Source organism: Scomber japonicus, chromosome 24 (genome assembly GCF_027409825.1).
Source record: "Scomber japonicus isolate fScoJap1 chromosome 24, fScoJap1.pri, whole genome shotgun sequence".
NCBI lineage: Eukaryota > Metazoa > Chordata > Actinopteri > Scombriformes > Scombridae > Scomber > Scomber japonicus.
Window position 1 is genome coordinate 17,722,868 of NC_070601.1, and position 16,958 is coordinate 17,739,825.

The window sequence follows — 16,958 nt, forward strand, 5'->3', positions numbered from 1 at the left end:
GTTGTTTTAAGACAGACTTGAAAAACTGTCTTAAAGAGATCGGAAGTAACTTGGGTTTCTCTACATATTAGATATATTTTAGTTGTTGAATATTTCCTCTCATCTCATCTGAGATTACACAGTATTATTGACTGACAGGGTGAGTGTTATTGATAACCCTAACCCTAACCCTAACCCTAACCGAACCCTAACCCTAACCCATAGGATCTTCCTACGAACAAAAGCTGGAGCCATCAGTCATTTGACAGATGCTACAGTTCTACAAGTTATGTTAACTGCTAATTTCTGTTCTAGCAACAACCTGCAGGTCTGTAGAAATTAAATTCATAGTGATATCCCACTCAATTCTCAGCAGGACCACTGCCTGATTTTGTTACAGTGCTCTCATATCTCCTTTCAGCTCACAGTTGATGTTTTGGGAATCTCAGCTGAGCACCACTTCTCCTCATTGCTTCTCTTAGTGAGTCCACTGATACATTTTCACATCAATTTCATCATTTAATGTTATTAGAGAGCAAATAAATTCCACTGCCTGTTTTATAAAGTCCCACATGCACGTTCATTTAGATAACAGAATATTCAGTTTGATTCCCGTTAGCTCAAACTCTGTACAGTATGTAAAGCATTTTGTTTGATATTCACTTATTCAACAGCTGACATGAATATAATTATATGAGCTGAACTGATACGAGAAGCTCAATCTCCTTAATGCCTTAAAATGGTCTCGTTCACAGCGTTGTAGTTTATTAAACCAAAAGATGACTGAAATATTACATTTATTACAGTGATGAAACAAGCTGCTGTGGTCTTTATGTAGAACTGATGGCATTCACTTGTGTCATGTTGGTAAGTGATACAGAAAAGTTGAAATGACCTCAGTTTTACATAACAGTGACCATGGAGGTGCTTATATGTTAAAATGCCACCAGATTAATGGTTAAAAACACTGCGCTCCAATATTGATATTGTTATTGATTATTGAATTCCAGTATCAGTAGGTGCCAGTTACTAAAAATGACAGGTCTGTTCAGGTTACAGATGTGTTTTAATCCAGGAAGCGGTCCAGCATCCTCTGAATGTTCTGGAAGGAGTCTCTGCCCAGGTACTCAGCTTGTCCCGCCTCCCACCGCTGCTGATGCTCTCTGTCGACAGCCTGCTGTGATGAAGAGGAAGAGGAAGGAAAAAAAAAAGTTTTCTCAAGAAACATCACACTCTCTTTCAGTCAGGAGTTTAGATTCAAACTCTCATCTTTATGCATAAATACGGTGTGTAGTTGAGCAAATACAATGTGAGAATTGGTCGATTTTCTTTAAATTCCTTCTTGCTCATCTTCCTTTCATGAGTTTCAAAACAGCAGTATTGAACGTGGAAGAAAGGGTTTATCATTTTTAAGCGATGGCTTCTTAATAATTTTGAATGATTAAACCTGTTTACTAGTGCTAAATAGATTAATAATGAGTTATTAATAAGAACAGTTTTGTTCAATTCATTTAAAACTAATAATATTAATATTACTCAATCTTTTTAGTTGGTGTACAGTAAGTCTATTAATCATCTATAAAAAGAGTTACTGGAAACGTTTTGGGGATTTGGGTGCACTATTGAACACTAACAAAATATAGTGCTCCAGATGACAGCTTGTAATAGAAGTCCAGTCTGCACTGTGTAAAAAGACAGTTTTGTCGAGTTGGGAGTTCACCCTGAGTGAACATAACTTTTAATAGATCCCCAAATCCCAGTTTCCCAGTTCACCTCTAATGTTTTGAAACCAACAGTACAAGCATTCATGGCCACTGACTATGTAGTTTGGTGCTGAGTAATCACCATTCATCCTGGTTCACATTGATGCACAGATCTGTCAAGTTTCCATTTAAATTAAAGTTAATATGGTGCAAATTTGCACCAGAGGATGTAATGTTCCAACTTAAACAGTCAGGAACCCAGATAAACACTGAAACATGTTGTAATGATTCCTCCTGTTCATACTGACCATTAGAAGATCCCTTCATAATACACTTACAATGGAAGTGATGGAGGACTAAATCCACAGTCCTCCTTCTGTGTAAACATGGATTTAAAAGTTGATGTGAAGCTAATATGAAGCTTCAGCGTCCAAATGAGTCAAATCTTCATCTTCTATGTTTCAACGTTACAGTGTTTTTAGTAGCAAAGTCTTTTTGTTACTATACTACAACAGGAAACACTAAGAGGGAATCTGATGGTAAAAAGACAGTAAATGTGTCAGATATCACTGATATGACTAACTCACACTGATGAAGCTCAATAGAAGCTGATCATCTACTTTAAATGAGTGTGTGGACACACTATGGATTTAGTCCTCCATCACTTCCATTGAAAACACATTTGAAGGAGATCTTTAAATAGTCAGTATGAACAGGAGGAATGATTACAGAGAGGATAATTGTTGTTTTAGAGTTGAGAGTTCTAGAGTTTAGAGCAGTTGGCGGTGCCAATTCTCAGTGCCATTAAACTATTGCAGAAGATAAGCTGAAATGATAGAAAACTATGTGGAAAACATGATGGAAATATGACATTTCTATTTCTTTCATGTGATCTGTCTGAGTAAAGTTTAAGTCACATGTTTCATGTACGTCATCATGTATTCACTAAGTTTGTCCCATTTTCCATATCAGTACACTGATTTTTCCTTCCACCTTAGACAGGCGTAAAAATGTTTTTTGTGATATTTCAGATCAAGTTAAGTGCATGACTGCGTTTCATGTGGGCACGGGGGGGGGGGGGGGTTATGGAGACATTATCATACGCTTTAAGAAAATGCAGTAGTAAGTCTTCAAACTACTGGACATTTTGACATCTCTGCATCTCTGGGAATTAAAGTGGTACAGGAGTCAGAGAGGAAAGATTTACGTACATGTTGTAAATCAGTGTCGGCTCCGTCTTTGCCCTCTGCACCCATAGGTGAGTCCTGGACCCCAAATGTCTCCTCTGTGTTACCTGCATGGGATGACTACACACACCACACAGTCATGTTAGACTTCATGTACCACAGTATAACATGTGAAAGTAGATGTTAGTAGTAGTTTGTAGTAGTTCTAGATGTAGTTTGAATTCAGTCTGAGTGCAGCTTCATAACACAGTTGATGTGTATTCACTGTCGTTGTGCAGGCCGTGTGTCTGTTCACGCTAATCTTACAAGCTTGTATAAACACAATGCATCAAGTTGAAATGAATTTAACAAATGACAGAAATGCAATGAGAAGCTCAGAGGCCTGTGGTAGATAATAGATTCTGTGTCCCTGTCCCTTCTTTTTTTTCTTCTTCTTCTTTCTGCTGGAGTCAAATGCAGTCAAGCAGAAATACTCATAAATTAACAGTCTCATCTACTGGAACTAACAAGAGCCACTTGAGCTGCCTAATAACCCACCATAATAATCACCATGATGTATTATAAACACAACCGGCTATGCTAATAGGGCCATTCATTCAGCCATTGATTAGCAAATATTTCTAATGACTACTTACTTGGCTTCACATAAAATGTATGACTTTTTTTTTTTTTTTTAATGGAACCAGGCTAGTTTTCCCCTGCTTGTGGTCACTGTGCCTAGCTACACATATAAGTCCTATCTCTGTAGCTACTGACACTGAGCTGAAACTGACATCTATGGATTCAATGACGAACAACTTCCCAAAATGTCAAACTGCCCCAATCAAGTTATAATGATTTTTTTTTTACTTTCTAGCAATAGCCATTCATTGTTAAAGCAGCAGAGTTGACTGCAGCACATTCCAATGGAAACTAATAAAAAGATGCAATGCTGTTCTTCATTAACTAACACCAGGGATTTAAGTTTTAGCATATTATTCATATTTACATGATTTGTTCAGTGAAAAATATTATATCAAATAAAGAACTTGACATTTACACAAAGGGAAGCCTCAGGGTTGCTTCAGGTTCACCTGCACCAAGCCACTTATGTAGTTTAGATGCATTTATTGGTTAGAGCATATCAATGTTAGACACACACTGGACCTTCCTCAGGGCTAGAACGAGGAGTGGAATGTCATCATTCTTTATAAAGACAATTAGTGGCCAAGAGGCTATATTACCACCAGTAGACTCTGTGGGAAAGAAGTTCAAAATTATATATTTATTAGAGTTGCTTAAAGAACTTATATAGAACACATATTCTGTTATGATAAAGGCAGTATTTGGGGGTGGGGTGGGCGGAGGTTGTTTATGGGAACACTGACTGATTGCTAGCCTCACATCATTTAAAACAACACAGTTAGCCTACAAGCTTGTACGGTTTAAGGGAAATATTTCAATAGCTATTGGATGGATGGCCTGTGAATTTGGCAGCTGCATTAACAGTCCCCAGTCAAATAATCATCATAACTTTGGTGAACTTCTGACTTTACCTCCAGCGCCAACAACAGGTCAAAGCTATCACTTATCTAGTGAAATATCTCTACATCTAACTGACACTCATGGACTCCAGATGATAAAAGATAATAAACCCTACTGACTTTGGTGGCATTTGTGGTCTCAGCAAGTGTTGGACTGATTTTCACTGAATTTGGTTCAAACATTCACCGAGCTGCTAGCATCATGTCCCTCTGTCCCAAGCAGCCATTGTGTGCCATGAATAGAAAAAGATGAAACACCTGCAAGTAATTGTGCAGGCATTTTCATAAACGCTGCTTTTTATTAGCCTTGCACTTGTGTGTTTAATTACTCTCTGAATGTGAATCAGTGGCAGCATGGGATAGTTGGACAAACACATCCAGAATCTCAAACACAGCAGTGCGATTTGCAAAATGTTGAATTGTAATGTAAGATGTATTTACAGTAAATGGGCAACAACTTGACAAACCAGTATGAACTTTAGGATGCTGAGGAGTTATAGTAGTGCCTATTGTTATTTACATATACACACATCTGTATCTCTTAGTAGGCTGAAATGTTCATCATGTATTAGTCGTGTTTCCATCACGTACGTTCATTTTCTGGAGACTAACCACAACTGTCCTTGGCTAACGCTAACGCTAACCTCACCGTAACCTTAAATCAAATCTTAAATCATCCTAAATATGAACCTTTTACATTATGGAGACTTGCTTTCTGTCCCCAAAAGGGAGGCAAGTCCCCACATGTGACTAAATACACTTATGTCCCCACAACATCAGGAAAACATACACACACACACACACACACACGCAAAGATAGCACAGCCATATTAAAACAGTGACACAAAGGGTGAGGGAGGGGAGAGAGAGAGGGAAGGTTCAGTGAAAAGAGATGAAATGTTAAACTGATCAGTGTTTGGTGTCTCAGCTCACCGTCTGTGGTTCAGCAGGAGGCTCAAGTGAAACATTTGCGAGCAGTGAATTGGTGCTGTCCAGGTTTTCTCTAAGCTGCATGTTGGCCTCTTGATTTTCGATCTGTAAAAACAAGAGAGGATGTAAAGTGTGGAGGACTACAGCCAGGAACAGGCCACGACCAGGTTTATGTGACTTAATAACAAACCTTCAACTATAGTGGAACAAGTGCATGACGTCATCAGTGAAAAGTGTTTAAGGTTTGGAGTAAATGGTTGACTTCCTGCTCTAGTCTGTGCATTACATTACATTTACAATCAGGTTGGTTACAGAAACACTTTGGTGACTTCTTTACTAAAGCACAGCACTGAGGTTTGGTGCTGGTCCATAGAAGAAAAGCTGCTTAATATTCTGTTTTGGCTCATTCAATATGGATTTCCTGTTTTGCAAGCATCAAATATGGGATGAGGGAATGGAAATTCATACAAATCGCTGCTGGACCTGATTAATTCATTTCAATCACTGATGTTTTTATTGAGCTGACATCAGGCTGTTTAATAATTCTCATAATACTTCTTATGGGATGAATGCATGCCCACAGTTCCATTAAGTGTCTTCTCTTCAACTGGTAATGCAAGTTCAGCAGCAAAGCACACTTTCTTTTACACTTCATTACTTTCCAGAAATGTGCAACACTTGTCAAAACAGTCATGTTTTATTCAGGACTTATTTTTAGCAGCATGTTATTCAGTCTCAGTAAACAGCAGGCCAAATTGAAAAATTCTGGTGATTCAAAATTTTGAACCCCTGAGTGTAATTTGTGACTGGCTCAGTAAATATCCCCCTTTGTGATAAAGCGTTGTTATAAAAAAATAAAAATAAAACGATTACTGGGAAGAATGATGTTGTGAAATACAAACAAATTTAATAGCAGAAGACTTTAAAAAAAAAAAAAAAAAAAAGCTGTAATAGAAAAAAACCCTCAGTATTATCCGTTGTTCAAGATTTGTAAGATTATTTATTATATTTAACTTTTTTTTAACCATGTGATTGACTGGCAACCTGTCCAGGGTGTATCACACCTCTCACCCAATGCGCCCCACAATAACATAGTCCTCCTCAGTATGCTCAGATTATTGCAGCCGTTAATTACTGTTGTGGGTTCAGCTACTGCAAGAACTGATGTAATTTAAAGAAATTATAATGAATCAATAATCCAAAACCATCTGCAGACTGTGTGAGGTATACTGTACACATGGTTTAATTATTATATCATAATCATTCTAGCACAAAGCTTCAGCTGTTAGTTTGTGTACAAGAATGCTGCTACATGTCATTTCTGTCTTTAACTCAATGTTCAGAATATGAAAATCATAAACATATTAACAATCAGTCCAATAAGTAAAATGATTACTGATGTTGTAGCCCTTGGTAAGTTCTCATTAGCGATGTGCAGAAAATAAACAGAGGCCTTCTTAAATCATTTTCTCTGCCTGACAGGTGTAACTGGTGTAACCAATCACAGAGGGAGAGAGCGCATTAAGCTGTCAGATCACATGGGTGCTCATACTTGTGTTTTCTCTCCGTCCTGACTGGGCTGAGTCACTGGGAGAGGTGATGTTTGACTGAGGTATTCCTTCCACCACAGGGAGACAAAACCTTCCATAGTGTGTGAATGGCTGGTGCTGGAGCTCCAGGGTTTAGCCGGTCCCAGGAAGTGGACGATCTTTGTATTGTGGCCAAACCTGCAGGAAATTGATGTGTTAATAAAGAAATGATGATGATGATGATTGTTTGTGTGCTGTATTAATGAACAGCTCAGTGAGTACAAAATACCACAGTGGACATTATGGACAATGAAATAATGAATGGCTCTTAGTTTATGTTTAGTTTAACTGTGTAAAATGTTTATATGATGAGGTCCTCCTCCCAGGAAATGACATCAAGCCAGACAGTGATTGTTTTATTGGAGCGCGTCAGGACCACAGGTCTCCTCTGAGCTAAGGAAGGCAACCGAAACCCATAGAAAGACCACCACAGGGGGAGTTTTGTCAAGCCTGATGATGTCATGGTGAGTTATCTCAGCTTAGGTTTGGAATACAGAAATATTGGGCTTCAAAAACTTGGAGTGTGGAATCTGAAATGATTCTGTTTTATTGTCATGGATTTATTTCAACGACATTATTGACTGGTTTTATTTGGCAGTAATGTTGAGCAGAAGTTTTCTTAACAAGGCTTATAAATGGAACTCGAGCACAGTATTTTTTTATGTCTTTTAACTCCCACATAAAACACATTTCAAGGAATGCCTTTTTTCATCTACTCTACGTAACATTGCAAATATCAATGTATCCTGGATCCTGAAAGACGGGGGCCATGCTGCTGTCACAATATTATTCATGCTCCTATTATTTTAATTGTTGTTTGTCATTGTGCCTCTGTCTCCTCTCTCCATCTCCTCTTTCTCTCTCCTTTCTTTCTCTTCACCCTCTCCTCTCTCCCCACCTGGAGTCTGGTTCTTCTTGAGGTTTTTCTTGCCGTGTGTGGTTCAGCAGTGGAAAAGTTGGGTCTCTTTAAATTAATTTAAAGAGTACAGTCTAGACCTGCTCTGTGTGAAAAGTACCTTGAGATGATTTTTGTAGTGATTTGGTGTTTTATAAATGAAGATTGATTGCTTTTTATTGAAGGAAGTGATTACATATGACTCATAGTAGTTTTTACCTTTGCTTGCAATTTTTTCCCCAACTCCCATCATTTTAGCACAAAAAGAAAACATAAAACATTAGCTAAGAAACCCTGGCTAAGAAAATCTGTATGTATGACACACTCACTGGTGGAAAGCAGGGAGGTAGCTGTAGACTGAGGTGGCACTGAGGTTGTAGATGAATGGCAGGTGTTTATGGATGTCTTCCACTGACCAGCTGCTGAAGAAAGAGTTTAGCAGACCCTGGTCTCCTCCTGACAGAAAGAAATACATAACATTCATGATTATTCATTATTATGGTATTGTTTTTTTTAAAACTTGCCTCCACTGTGAAAGCTTAAAGTCCTGTGTAGTACTCTTTGACATTTTGTTAACATATTGTTTTATTGGCGTGCATTTCAGTTAACAAATGTGTATTGGCTGTCTCAATATTCTCTGGTGTTTAATTCATGTCAATGCTTGTCTTGACATGTTTTTCAATCACTGACTTTCTCTATCGTTCAGATACAGAAACCATTCAAATATCAAAATGTTCAGCTCTTTAAGGACATTTATGCTCTTACTTTTCTCTGTTGTAGCATATTCCTCTGATTTTATGTTTTTTTATATTAAAATATATAACGGAAAGTCAATGGGAGGAATGTTTGAAGTGCGGAGTGAATGTTTGAAGTGTGGAGGCACTCATGTGGAGGCACTTAATATATTAAACAATGGGATCAATAGTGCCACCTTGTGGTCACTTACTGCATGTTTTACATGTTGGCTAATAATTCAAGAATCAATGAGTCCCAATCAATGGACAGTCACACATGTTTTGCTCCTGTTGGCACATCTTTAATCTTCAGAATCAGAATCAACTTTATTGTCATTATGTAGTAAAACAGCACAACTAGATTTGCTTGTGCAGCCTCTATAAAACACTCACACACACACTCACATAATTAAGTGTATCAGAACACTTGGTACATACCATATTCAGTTTCATTATGATATCTCTACAGTTTTGTTCTTGTCTTATTAAAATAACATGAAACTTGCTAGTAAAAGTCCAGTTACTGCAGTAAAAGTGTGTCAGTAGTTGAGATATTGGTGAGGTCATAATATAGATAGATAGATCAGGGATGACCTGATCCAGTGTCCAAGTCCAACCTGTGTCCAACTCAGAGTGTGTTTGTGTGTGTAGCAAAATGTGTGTGTGTGTGTGTGTGTAAAAATGTGTATAAGTCCTCTTTAAAATAAAATATATTGATTAGTGCAACTTTAAAAGTGTGAAGAAACATGACTTGTAAATAAATAACTGTCTCATGCTCCTTGTGAAATCATGTTTTTACATAATCTAACATAAAAGCCACATGTTGTGTAGCTGCAGGTTCAAGGAAAGTAAACCTTTATTCCTAAATTTCCACTTACAATGATTCAGTGTTTTTTAGGCCTGAAGAGTAGTGTTACATAAGACACATCAGAAAGACCACAGACATCCTGGGCCAATTAAGGCACACTGAGGACTATTTTCATGACTTGACTGGGCTCTAAATGCCTTGAAACTCAAAACCACAAGACCAACCCTTTACACCTAGTGTCACAGTTACATATGAAGAAACATGTCTAAAGAAAGAGTTTGACGCTTCCGGCCCTGATGCCTCATCTGTGCCATCAGACCAGCAGGAGATGTGCTAAGGGTTTATATTCCAGACCACAAAAGCAAGAGAAAATACAGAAATAATGGTGCATCAATCCTAACATGTTCTGCTCACAGGTGTTATTGCTTAACCTTCCTGTTGTCCTCGAGTCAAGGAAGGAAGGGAGGAAAGGAAAGAAGGAAGGGAGGTAGGAAAGGAAGGAAGGTAGGAGGGAGGAAAGAAGGAAGGAGGGAGGAAAAGAGGAAGGGAGGAAGGAAGAAAAGGAGGACAGAGGAAAGAAGGAAGGGAGGGAGGAAAGGAAGGAAGGAAGGAAGGAGGGAAGACAGAGGAAGGTAAGAAAGAGATAAGGACTGAGGAAGGAAGGAAGGAAGGAAGGAAGGAAGGAAGGAAAGAAGGAACACTCAAATTGACCCAGGAGGACGACACAAAGGTTAAACGTGTCATTTTATTCATTTTAATAGAACTACACAGACTGGTAGACACACAGAGACTACTTCACTATGAACAAACACACTCTCTTGCCTCTTCTTTACATTTTGCATGAGTGTATCCTGTCTAGTTGTCAGTATTCGGCTCACGCAGCATTGTCTGCTTGTTAGCCTGAACACAAACATGTAGTCATGTCTCACCATCAAAGCTGCCGTGCTGCAGGGCGTGATCCAGCAGCCTGTCGTGGGTTTGCAGGGACGGTCTGAAGACAAACACTCCAGAGTTAAAGCAGTCGGGCCAGCCGGGATCAGGAGCGGCCGACAGCTCGTCCCTGTCGAACAGCTCATCCACGTTACACAGTACCTGAGAGGGAAGAGGTCAATCAGAGGTCTAGGTTCATTTGATGTGCAGGTGTGTGGATATAGCCATGTTTGAGATGAGACAGTGCCAGATGATTCCCACAGGAAAGCTTAGAGAAGCCACCACCACCTCTTTGTGCTGCTGGTTCAGGTTTGTTTTCAGTGTGTGTATCTCTCACATACCACTACTGACAATTTCATACCATAAACTTCCAAAATATAACAGGTTTTTAATATTGTAGCCATTATTTTGCAGATGTTAGGGTTATAATGCCTCCATAAAGACATATAGACCTGACACAATTTACATTATAGCTTTTTATGTTTGCATAGTTCAATACTGATACCAGTGTCCAAAACTCTTCACATAGTCAGCACAGCAGCACCACTTATGGACCAAACTGTTCTCACTCCAACACAAACAGCAAAACTCTGCTGTCCACATGAAGCGGTTTGAAGTAAGGAACTAAACATGTGGACAGCAGTCTGTTCAATCCCAACCGCACTGAATCTATTTTTTAACCAACCTCCCCATCAATAAACAAGAAGAAAAAAGCATACCAATCACAGGTGGTTCTTATTTTAGCTGAAGACACACTCAAGTGTTTCCAGTGTTGTTGCCATATATATAAAAGTCAGGTTGGGTCCTGCTTGCCAAAAGATTTTGTTCCTCTGTGTTTAGCGCAAGGTAACATTACGTGTGACAGTGATGAGAACTTGCTGTATTAGAGAATTTACAGCATTTTCTTTTGTTTTGTTTTCTTTACAGCATTATTCTAAATTCTAATGTACTGTATTAGTATTGAAATTACAGAACTAACAGTACCGGTTCTGTCCAGATGCCAGATGTAATCAGAAACCTGTCACATGTTTATGTATCAGCCCCAGCCAGCATGTCCATGTGGGCAACACATGGGTTAAATGTGGGCTATGTTGGGTACTGAATGGGCATGGGCTTCAACTGGACATATTTTGCGGGTCCCACATGGTTTCAGTAACATGTGACTGTACTGTATGAGCATCAGAAGGGATGTAAGTGGGCTAAGTGGGCATGAGCATAAACAGGGCAAATTGTATGGGTCCCATATTGTTTCAGTACCATGGGCAAACATATGGGGACTACATGGGTTTCACCCATTTGGGTCCCACCTGAAAGCCAGTCAGAACCCACTTGAAGCCCATATAGGCAAACCCACTTGGGATTTTTTTTTTAGAAATAATTATTTATTTATTGTTTCTGCCCTTTTAAGGACTGCATCTCAATTTCGTTGTACTTTGTACAATGACAATAAAGACATTCTATTCTAATCTATCTATAAATGTAACCATTATGGGGCCCACATGGACATGCTGGCTGGGGGTGTTCTGGTTTCTGTTGAGGTAAGGAACAAGCACTTATCCAGGATGTCATGATCCTCCAACAACAGACTGATCAATAATCAATATATGTGTATACAAGTCAGAGCGGCACGACCTTGCTCTGTTGACTCAGCTCCGTCTTCAAACATGTGTGTCTCAACTAACATGAGAACATGTTTAAACTGACCACTGACCAAACAGACAATGAACATGTTCAAAAACATGCTTGATGGCATCATGATGGCTCTGATAACATCACTGACCTGCACACACACATTAGCTAACAGGTCAGAGGTTAAAAGAGACTGACATGATGCTGTAGGTTGACTCTGTGATAGTGACGGTGAACTACAGTCTGACCAGCATGTGAGTAACTGCTCAGTAGTGAGTAGACAAAGGGCAGAAGTCATGTCATTGATTAGAGCCAAATTAAACTTGACCAATAACAAAAATATAAAGAGTATAGCTCCATCCTGAGGAAAATCACTGACAGAACAGCTGGAAGACATTTTAGAAAGTTCTTGAACCTATCAGATCACATTAGAAGTGGAAGGTGGTGGATGTGCATGATACTGAGACTGTCCTCTTCAGAAAACTACAGCATTGGTCATTTGTCTACAGCTCAGAGAGACAATCACTGTGCCTCTGTTTGTTCTCTGTTTAGAAGAAATGAAATTTGCCTGCAGCTCACATGGGTGGCTAATGGTATGAACCAAGCATGCAGTGCATTGATGGAGTGGCAGGGAAGTCAAATAACTACATTCAAATATGCATCACATGCCCAACTGTGAACTCAATATATTGTAAAAGTGTCAAAGGAGGAAAATTTAGACAAATGCTACCAGGAGACACAAAGTAGACTTCATCAATGTATCCAGTGAGTCAATAGTGAGTTTTAAACCTATTTACTCAGAAACTATCAATCACAGATGTCCTGAGTTCATCCAGAGTCATTATTGCTAAAACTTTGAAACATTTTCAATCACAGACCTTTAGAAAGCATCAATAGTGGATCTGACTGATAAATGAATGTGTGATTAAACATAATGAATGTTTCAGAGAGCAGAGAGAGTGTATTCTTTAGCTTTTACACCACTCATTTATGGAGAAATCACAATATCATGTCCTATTTTACCTAAGACATAAAATATAACATAGCAATAATGATGGAAATGTATTTCATAACTTTATGGAAGTGTGGGGTTTATTGTATAACCATTAGCCATCAGTCTTCTTCTGCTACATTATAAAAAGAAATCCTCATAACTACTATCTTATTAAAACTATTAACTATTCATTTCAATAAAACACATTTGACCCAGAACAGCCACAATGGACAAACATTTGTAGCACCTATAAAAAAGGATAATACTTAAAATATTTTCATTTTTGTGCATTTTGGGCCATTTTATGAAAAGTCATCCAATTTCAAAGTAAAAGACATTTGAGGTGTTTTTACAGCTGTCAAATGTCAAAATGGGTCAAATTTGAACTCGTTTTATTTCCTTTTGTTTGTTTTTTAAAGTAATGCATGGAACACTGAACTACCACTACATTGTGAATCTGAACGTTACCAGCTTGTGTCAGACAGCAGTCATCCTCTACCCCCCCACCCCCCCCCCCCCACTCACCAGCGTGTCCGCATCCAGGAAGACACATTTACTGTACTGTGTCAGGGTCCAGCAGTGGATCTTTGTAAAGGTGATGCCTAGCTCAGGACGTCTCAGCCAGGACAGACGGAGGTGGTCCTCACTGTCCATCTCATCCACCACGATGACCTCATCAAACACCTCCTGGAGGGTGTGCCTGGTTTCATTAGGATGAGGTCAACATGGTTTATTTATCAGATTAAACCTAAAGATTAAAACTCAAGAGATATATAACTGATTCATTGCAGAATTTATTTGCCAGTTTTTGCATTTGGCACCACTAACGTCAATGTGAGGTAACAATTCTTGTGAGTTTGGTTGAACTAAACAGGAGTAGAGTGTGAGCTCTGATAATTCATTAAAAAGTTAAGAAATAAGAGACCAAAATTATTTTTGCTCCAGAAACAAATTAAAGAAAAAAAGATTTACCGCCACTCCTCTGAAATATTTGTCGTAACCATGACGACAATGCTGCGAGTTGTCCCATGCCGCCGTAAACTGCTGGCCACCACTGTGGCTCCCATGCAGTAGGGGTCTGTGGTTGCCAGGGTGACGAAGGCCTCTGCAGCTGGTGACAGAACAGAGGATCAGACTGAAATTAAAATGATATTATTGATACTGTCATGGAAAAGAAAACTACTTTTCTTTATTTTTTATGATTTCATTGTTTAATTGATAAGAAGTTCAGTTATTTCATTTGATCATCATATTGTAAACCTGCTGTGAGCAGGTTTATTAATAATAAAAGAACATTTGTGTCAAAAAATCAATGTCTGAATAAATGTAAACTCACAGTATATGAATAGCATAAAACCATTATAATAAGCTGTCAGTCAGCTCCATAATACTTTTTTACTCACAAAGACACAACATATCTCTAAAATATGAGAAACTAACAACAACCAGAACAGCCACAGTCAAGCTACTGAGAGGTCACAGTGGGAATTTACTACTTCTGCTTTCCATCTGATCCACAGACGAAGGCTGAGCTGTATCATGACATAATGTTATCTATCATGTATCAGTTACAGTCTCTGGTTGTGACCACAGCACAAGTGGGTGAACATACACAAGTTATTTACGAGGAAAAGCAAAAGAGCTTCAGAAAAGAAAAAAAAATCCCACTGTCACCTTTCAGGGACTCAAGTACATCTCAGAGTCTTCATTAGTGTTTGGAGTTTACTCATTTAAGCAACCAAGCTTTTAAATAAGACATGAAGTAGACCTTGAGTTAAAGGACAGCTTCATAATTTATCACGTGTGACTTAAAACAACAATCAGGAGCATAAATGAATATTGGAACATGTTTTCCTCGCTGTTATCATTCCTCCTGTTCATACTCACCATTAGAAGATCCAAGATGCCAAGTTTTCTAGGAATCGAACCAGCGACCTTCCAGTCACAACCTTTAGGCCCTCATTAATCTCATGTCATTAGTTAAACCTGTGTGTGAGCTTCATACATTACACTCATCAGTTGCTCTATCTCCTTCTTAAAGCTATTTAAAGCCATGATCCTGAAGGTGCTGCTGCTGCTGCTGGCTGTGTGTGTGTGTGTGTGTGTGTGTGTGTGTGTGTGTGAAACAAACCATTGTAACTTTACAGCATATTAATCAGTTGCGGTGGGAAACCAGTCAGCTTATTTAGACTGAACAATGGGATGACTGCTGCTTCATATGGTTGAATATATATTTACAACATTTTATCCAGTGATAACAGAAATATTGTGTCTGCAATTTTTGGGCCAATATTTTAACATTTTAATCATATTTTTGCAATTAATTTAGAATAAAGTGTTTTATTATACCATTCAGGAGCCACCATTTGTTCAACATTTAACATGAACCTCATCATTTTAAGATTCTTTATCCATAATGATATTTCACACAAAGGCCTCTAAGGGTTTATTTTATGCATTCATTTCCATTAAGGTTTCACTAATGGTAAAACTAAGTGTGAAGTTGTGACTTTTATATCACACTCTGACTTTCCTGGCCTGCAGTCAGATGCAGAACTATGTAACCTTTTGTCTGCAGTCATCTCTGAGCTGCTGCATGTAGTGTTCTATTTCAATTGGCACCAGTGTGTAGAAGCAGGAGTCTATTCTGATTACAAGTCAAACTGGGTCACTGCACTGTGTTCTATATAATTTAACAACTTGGAGGGGGAAGACCTCCCCTGAAGACAATAGTGTTCCCTCGGTCCAGAGCTGTGTTTCAGGTTGGCTTGTGTTTTATTTATTGAAGTTACTTAACCATTGTAGAGTAGGTCGACTACAGCAGTGTGGAGCTCTTCTACTGCTCAATAGTGAATTTCAATCTTATAGAATTTCTAACTGTGATATTTTGTATAAATAAATGTACCTACCTGACATTTTTGATGTCTTTGATATCAAGAAAACGTCCCTCGTCCACAAAGAAGGTTATCAATAAATCTGCCCAACTTTTCTTCTAAAGGCTTCTCATAAAGTCTTGTGGAAACAGTCAATCACACAAGCCCAGAGGAATCGCATCTTTACACCAGCTGACACTGGAAGCTCTCCTGATAGCTGACAGGATGAATTTGTATTTGACGCTGCAGCATGAAGTCACATCCCAGTCTGTTTTTAACGTGAGAGTAAGGAACAGAGCAGAAGCCCTCCGCTCTGTTTGCTCAACTGGTCATTCAACTAGTAGAAAGTGAGCTTTGCCAGGTGTTGTGTAATATGCTCGACCTTTACAAGCTGCTCTGTGTTCACCTACTGTGTTCACTTTCACTTCTCACATATTAATGAAGGCCACGGAAATCGACTAAACAATCCCAACTCACTGTTTTTCTTTTCTTTTCAGAGACATCAAATGTCTAGCAGTGGATGTTTGATCAGCTGTCATGTTACAGCTGTCATGTGAGTTCATTCATTTCACTTTTAGGACTTGTCATCCAAGTTGGCTTACAGTTAAGCACGAGGAAATATGAATAAAAGCTCCAGGAAACAGCCGAAAGTGGCCCTTGAGATGAGATTGTATTGTTTATTTTCAGGGTCAAGAATGAACTTGAACTTGTTTTATTATTATGATAATCCAATATTTACTGTGTGGCTGATTTACATGTTGCTCTCTCAGACATGGGATGTTATTCAGTCTCAAAAAAAAAGAATAGAAAAAATAACGTGAATGTAGTTTCTGTCTGACCTCTACAGTCTGGATGAAATACTTTCAATCATCAGACTCCTGATATCTGTCATTACAATCAGAAGAAATGTCTCAGAACATTACAGGGTTATTTTTGGGTTAACAGGTGAGGGGTCACCACAGCTGTTTAGTTTAGTTTATTTGGATCCCTATTAGCTGTTACTCAGGCAACAGCTACTTCAATCAATCAATCAATCAATCAATCTTTATTTGTATAGCGCCAAATCACAACAAAGTTATCTCAAGGCACTTTACACATAGACTTCCTGGGATACAATGTTAAAATAAATACAATCAATTACAATATAACATAAATGCATACCTAAATAGAGTCTCATTACCCCC

At 38.5% G+C, this 16,958-nt stretch overlaps 1 protein-coding gene across 2 annotated transcripts; it reads right to left on the reverse strand.

Moving 5' to 3' along the window:
• Positions 1 to 389: 389 nt before the first annotated feature.
• gyg2 (glycogenin 2) lies at positions 390 to 16,071 on the reverse strand. Of its 2 annotated transcripts, none has more exons than XM_053314714.1 (9): positions 15,811 to 16,071; positions 13,874 to 14,012; positions 13,427 to 13,601; positions 10,278 to 10,440; positions 8,136 to 8,262; positions 6,875 to 7,049; positions 5,326 to 5,427; positions 2,894 to 2,989; positions 390 to 1,153 (listed from the first exon to the last, which is right to left on the reverse strand). In XM_053314714.1, the coding sequence occupies exons 1-9, from the start codon at positions 15,815 to 15,817 to the stop codon at positions 1,046 to 1,048; spliced, it is 1,092 nt and encodes a 363-aa protein (XP_053170689.1). In that variant the 5' UTR covers positions 15,818 to 16,071; the 3' UTR covers positions 390 to 1,045. The 2 variants fall into 2 exon arrangements, with proteins under 2 accessions (XP_053170689.1, XP_053170688.1); XM_053314713.1 differs by having other exon boundaries at positions 390 to 1,156.
• Between the last annotated feature and the right edge of the window lie 887 nt (positions 16,072 to 16,958).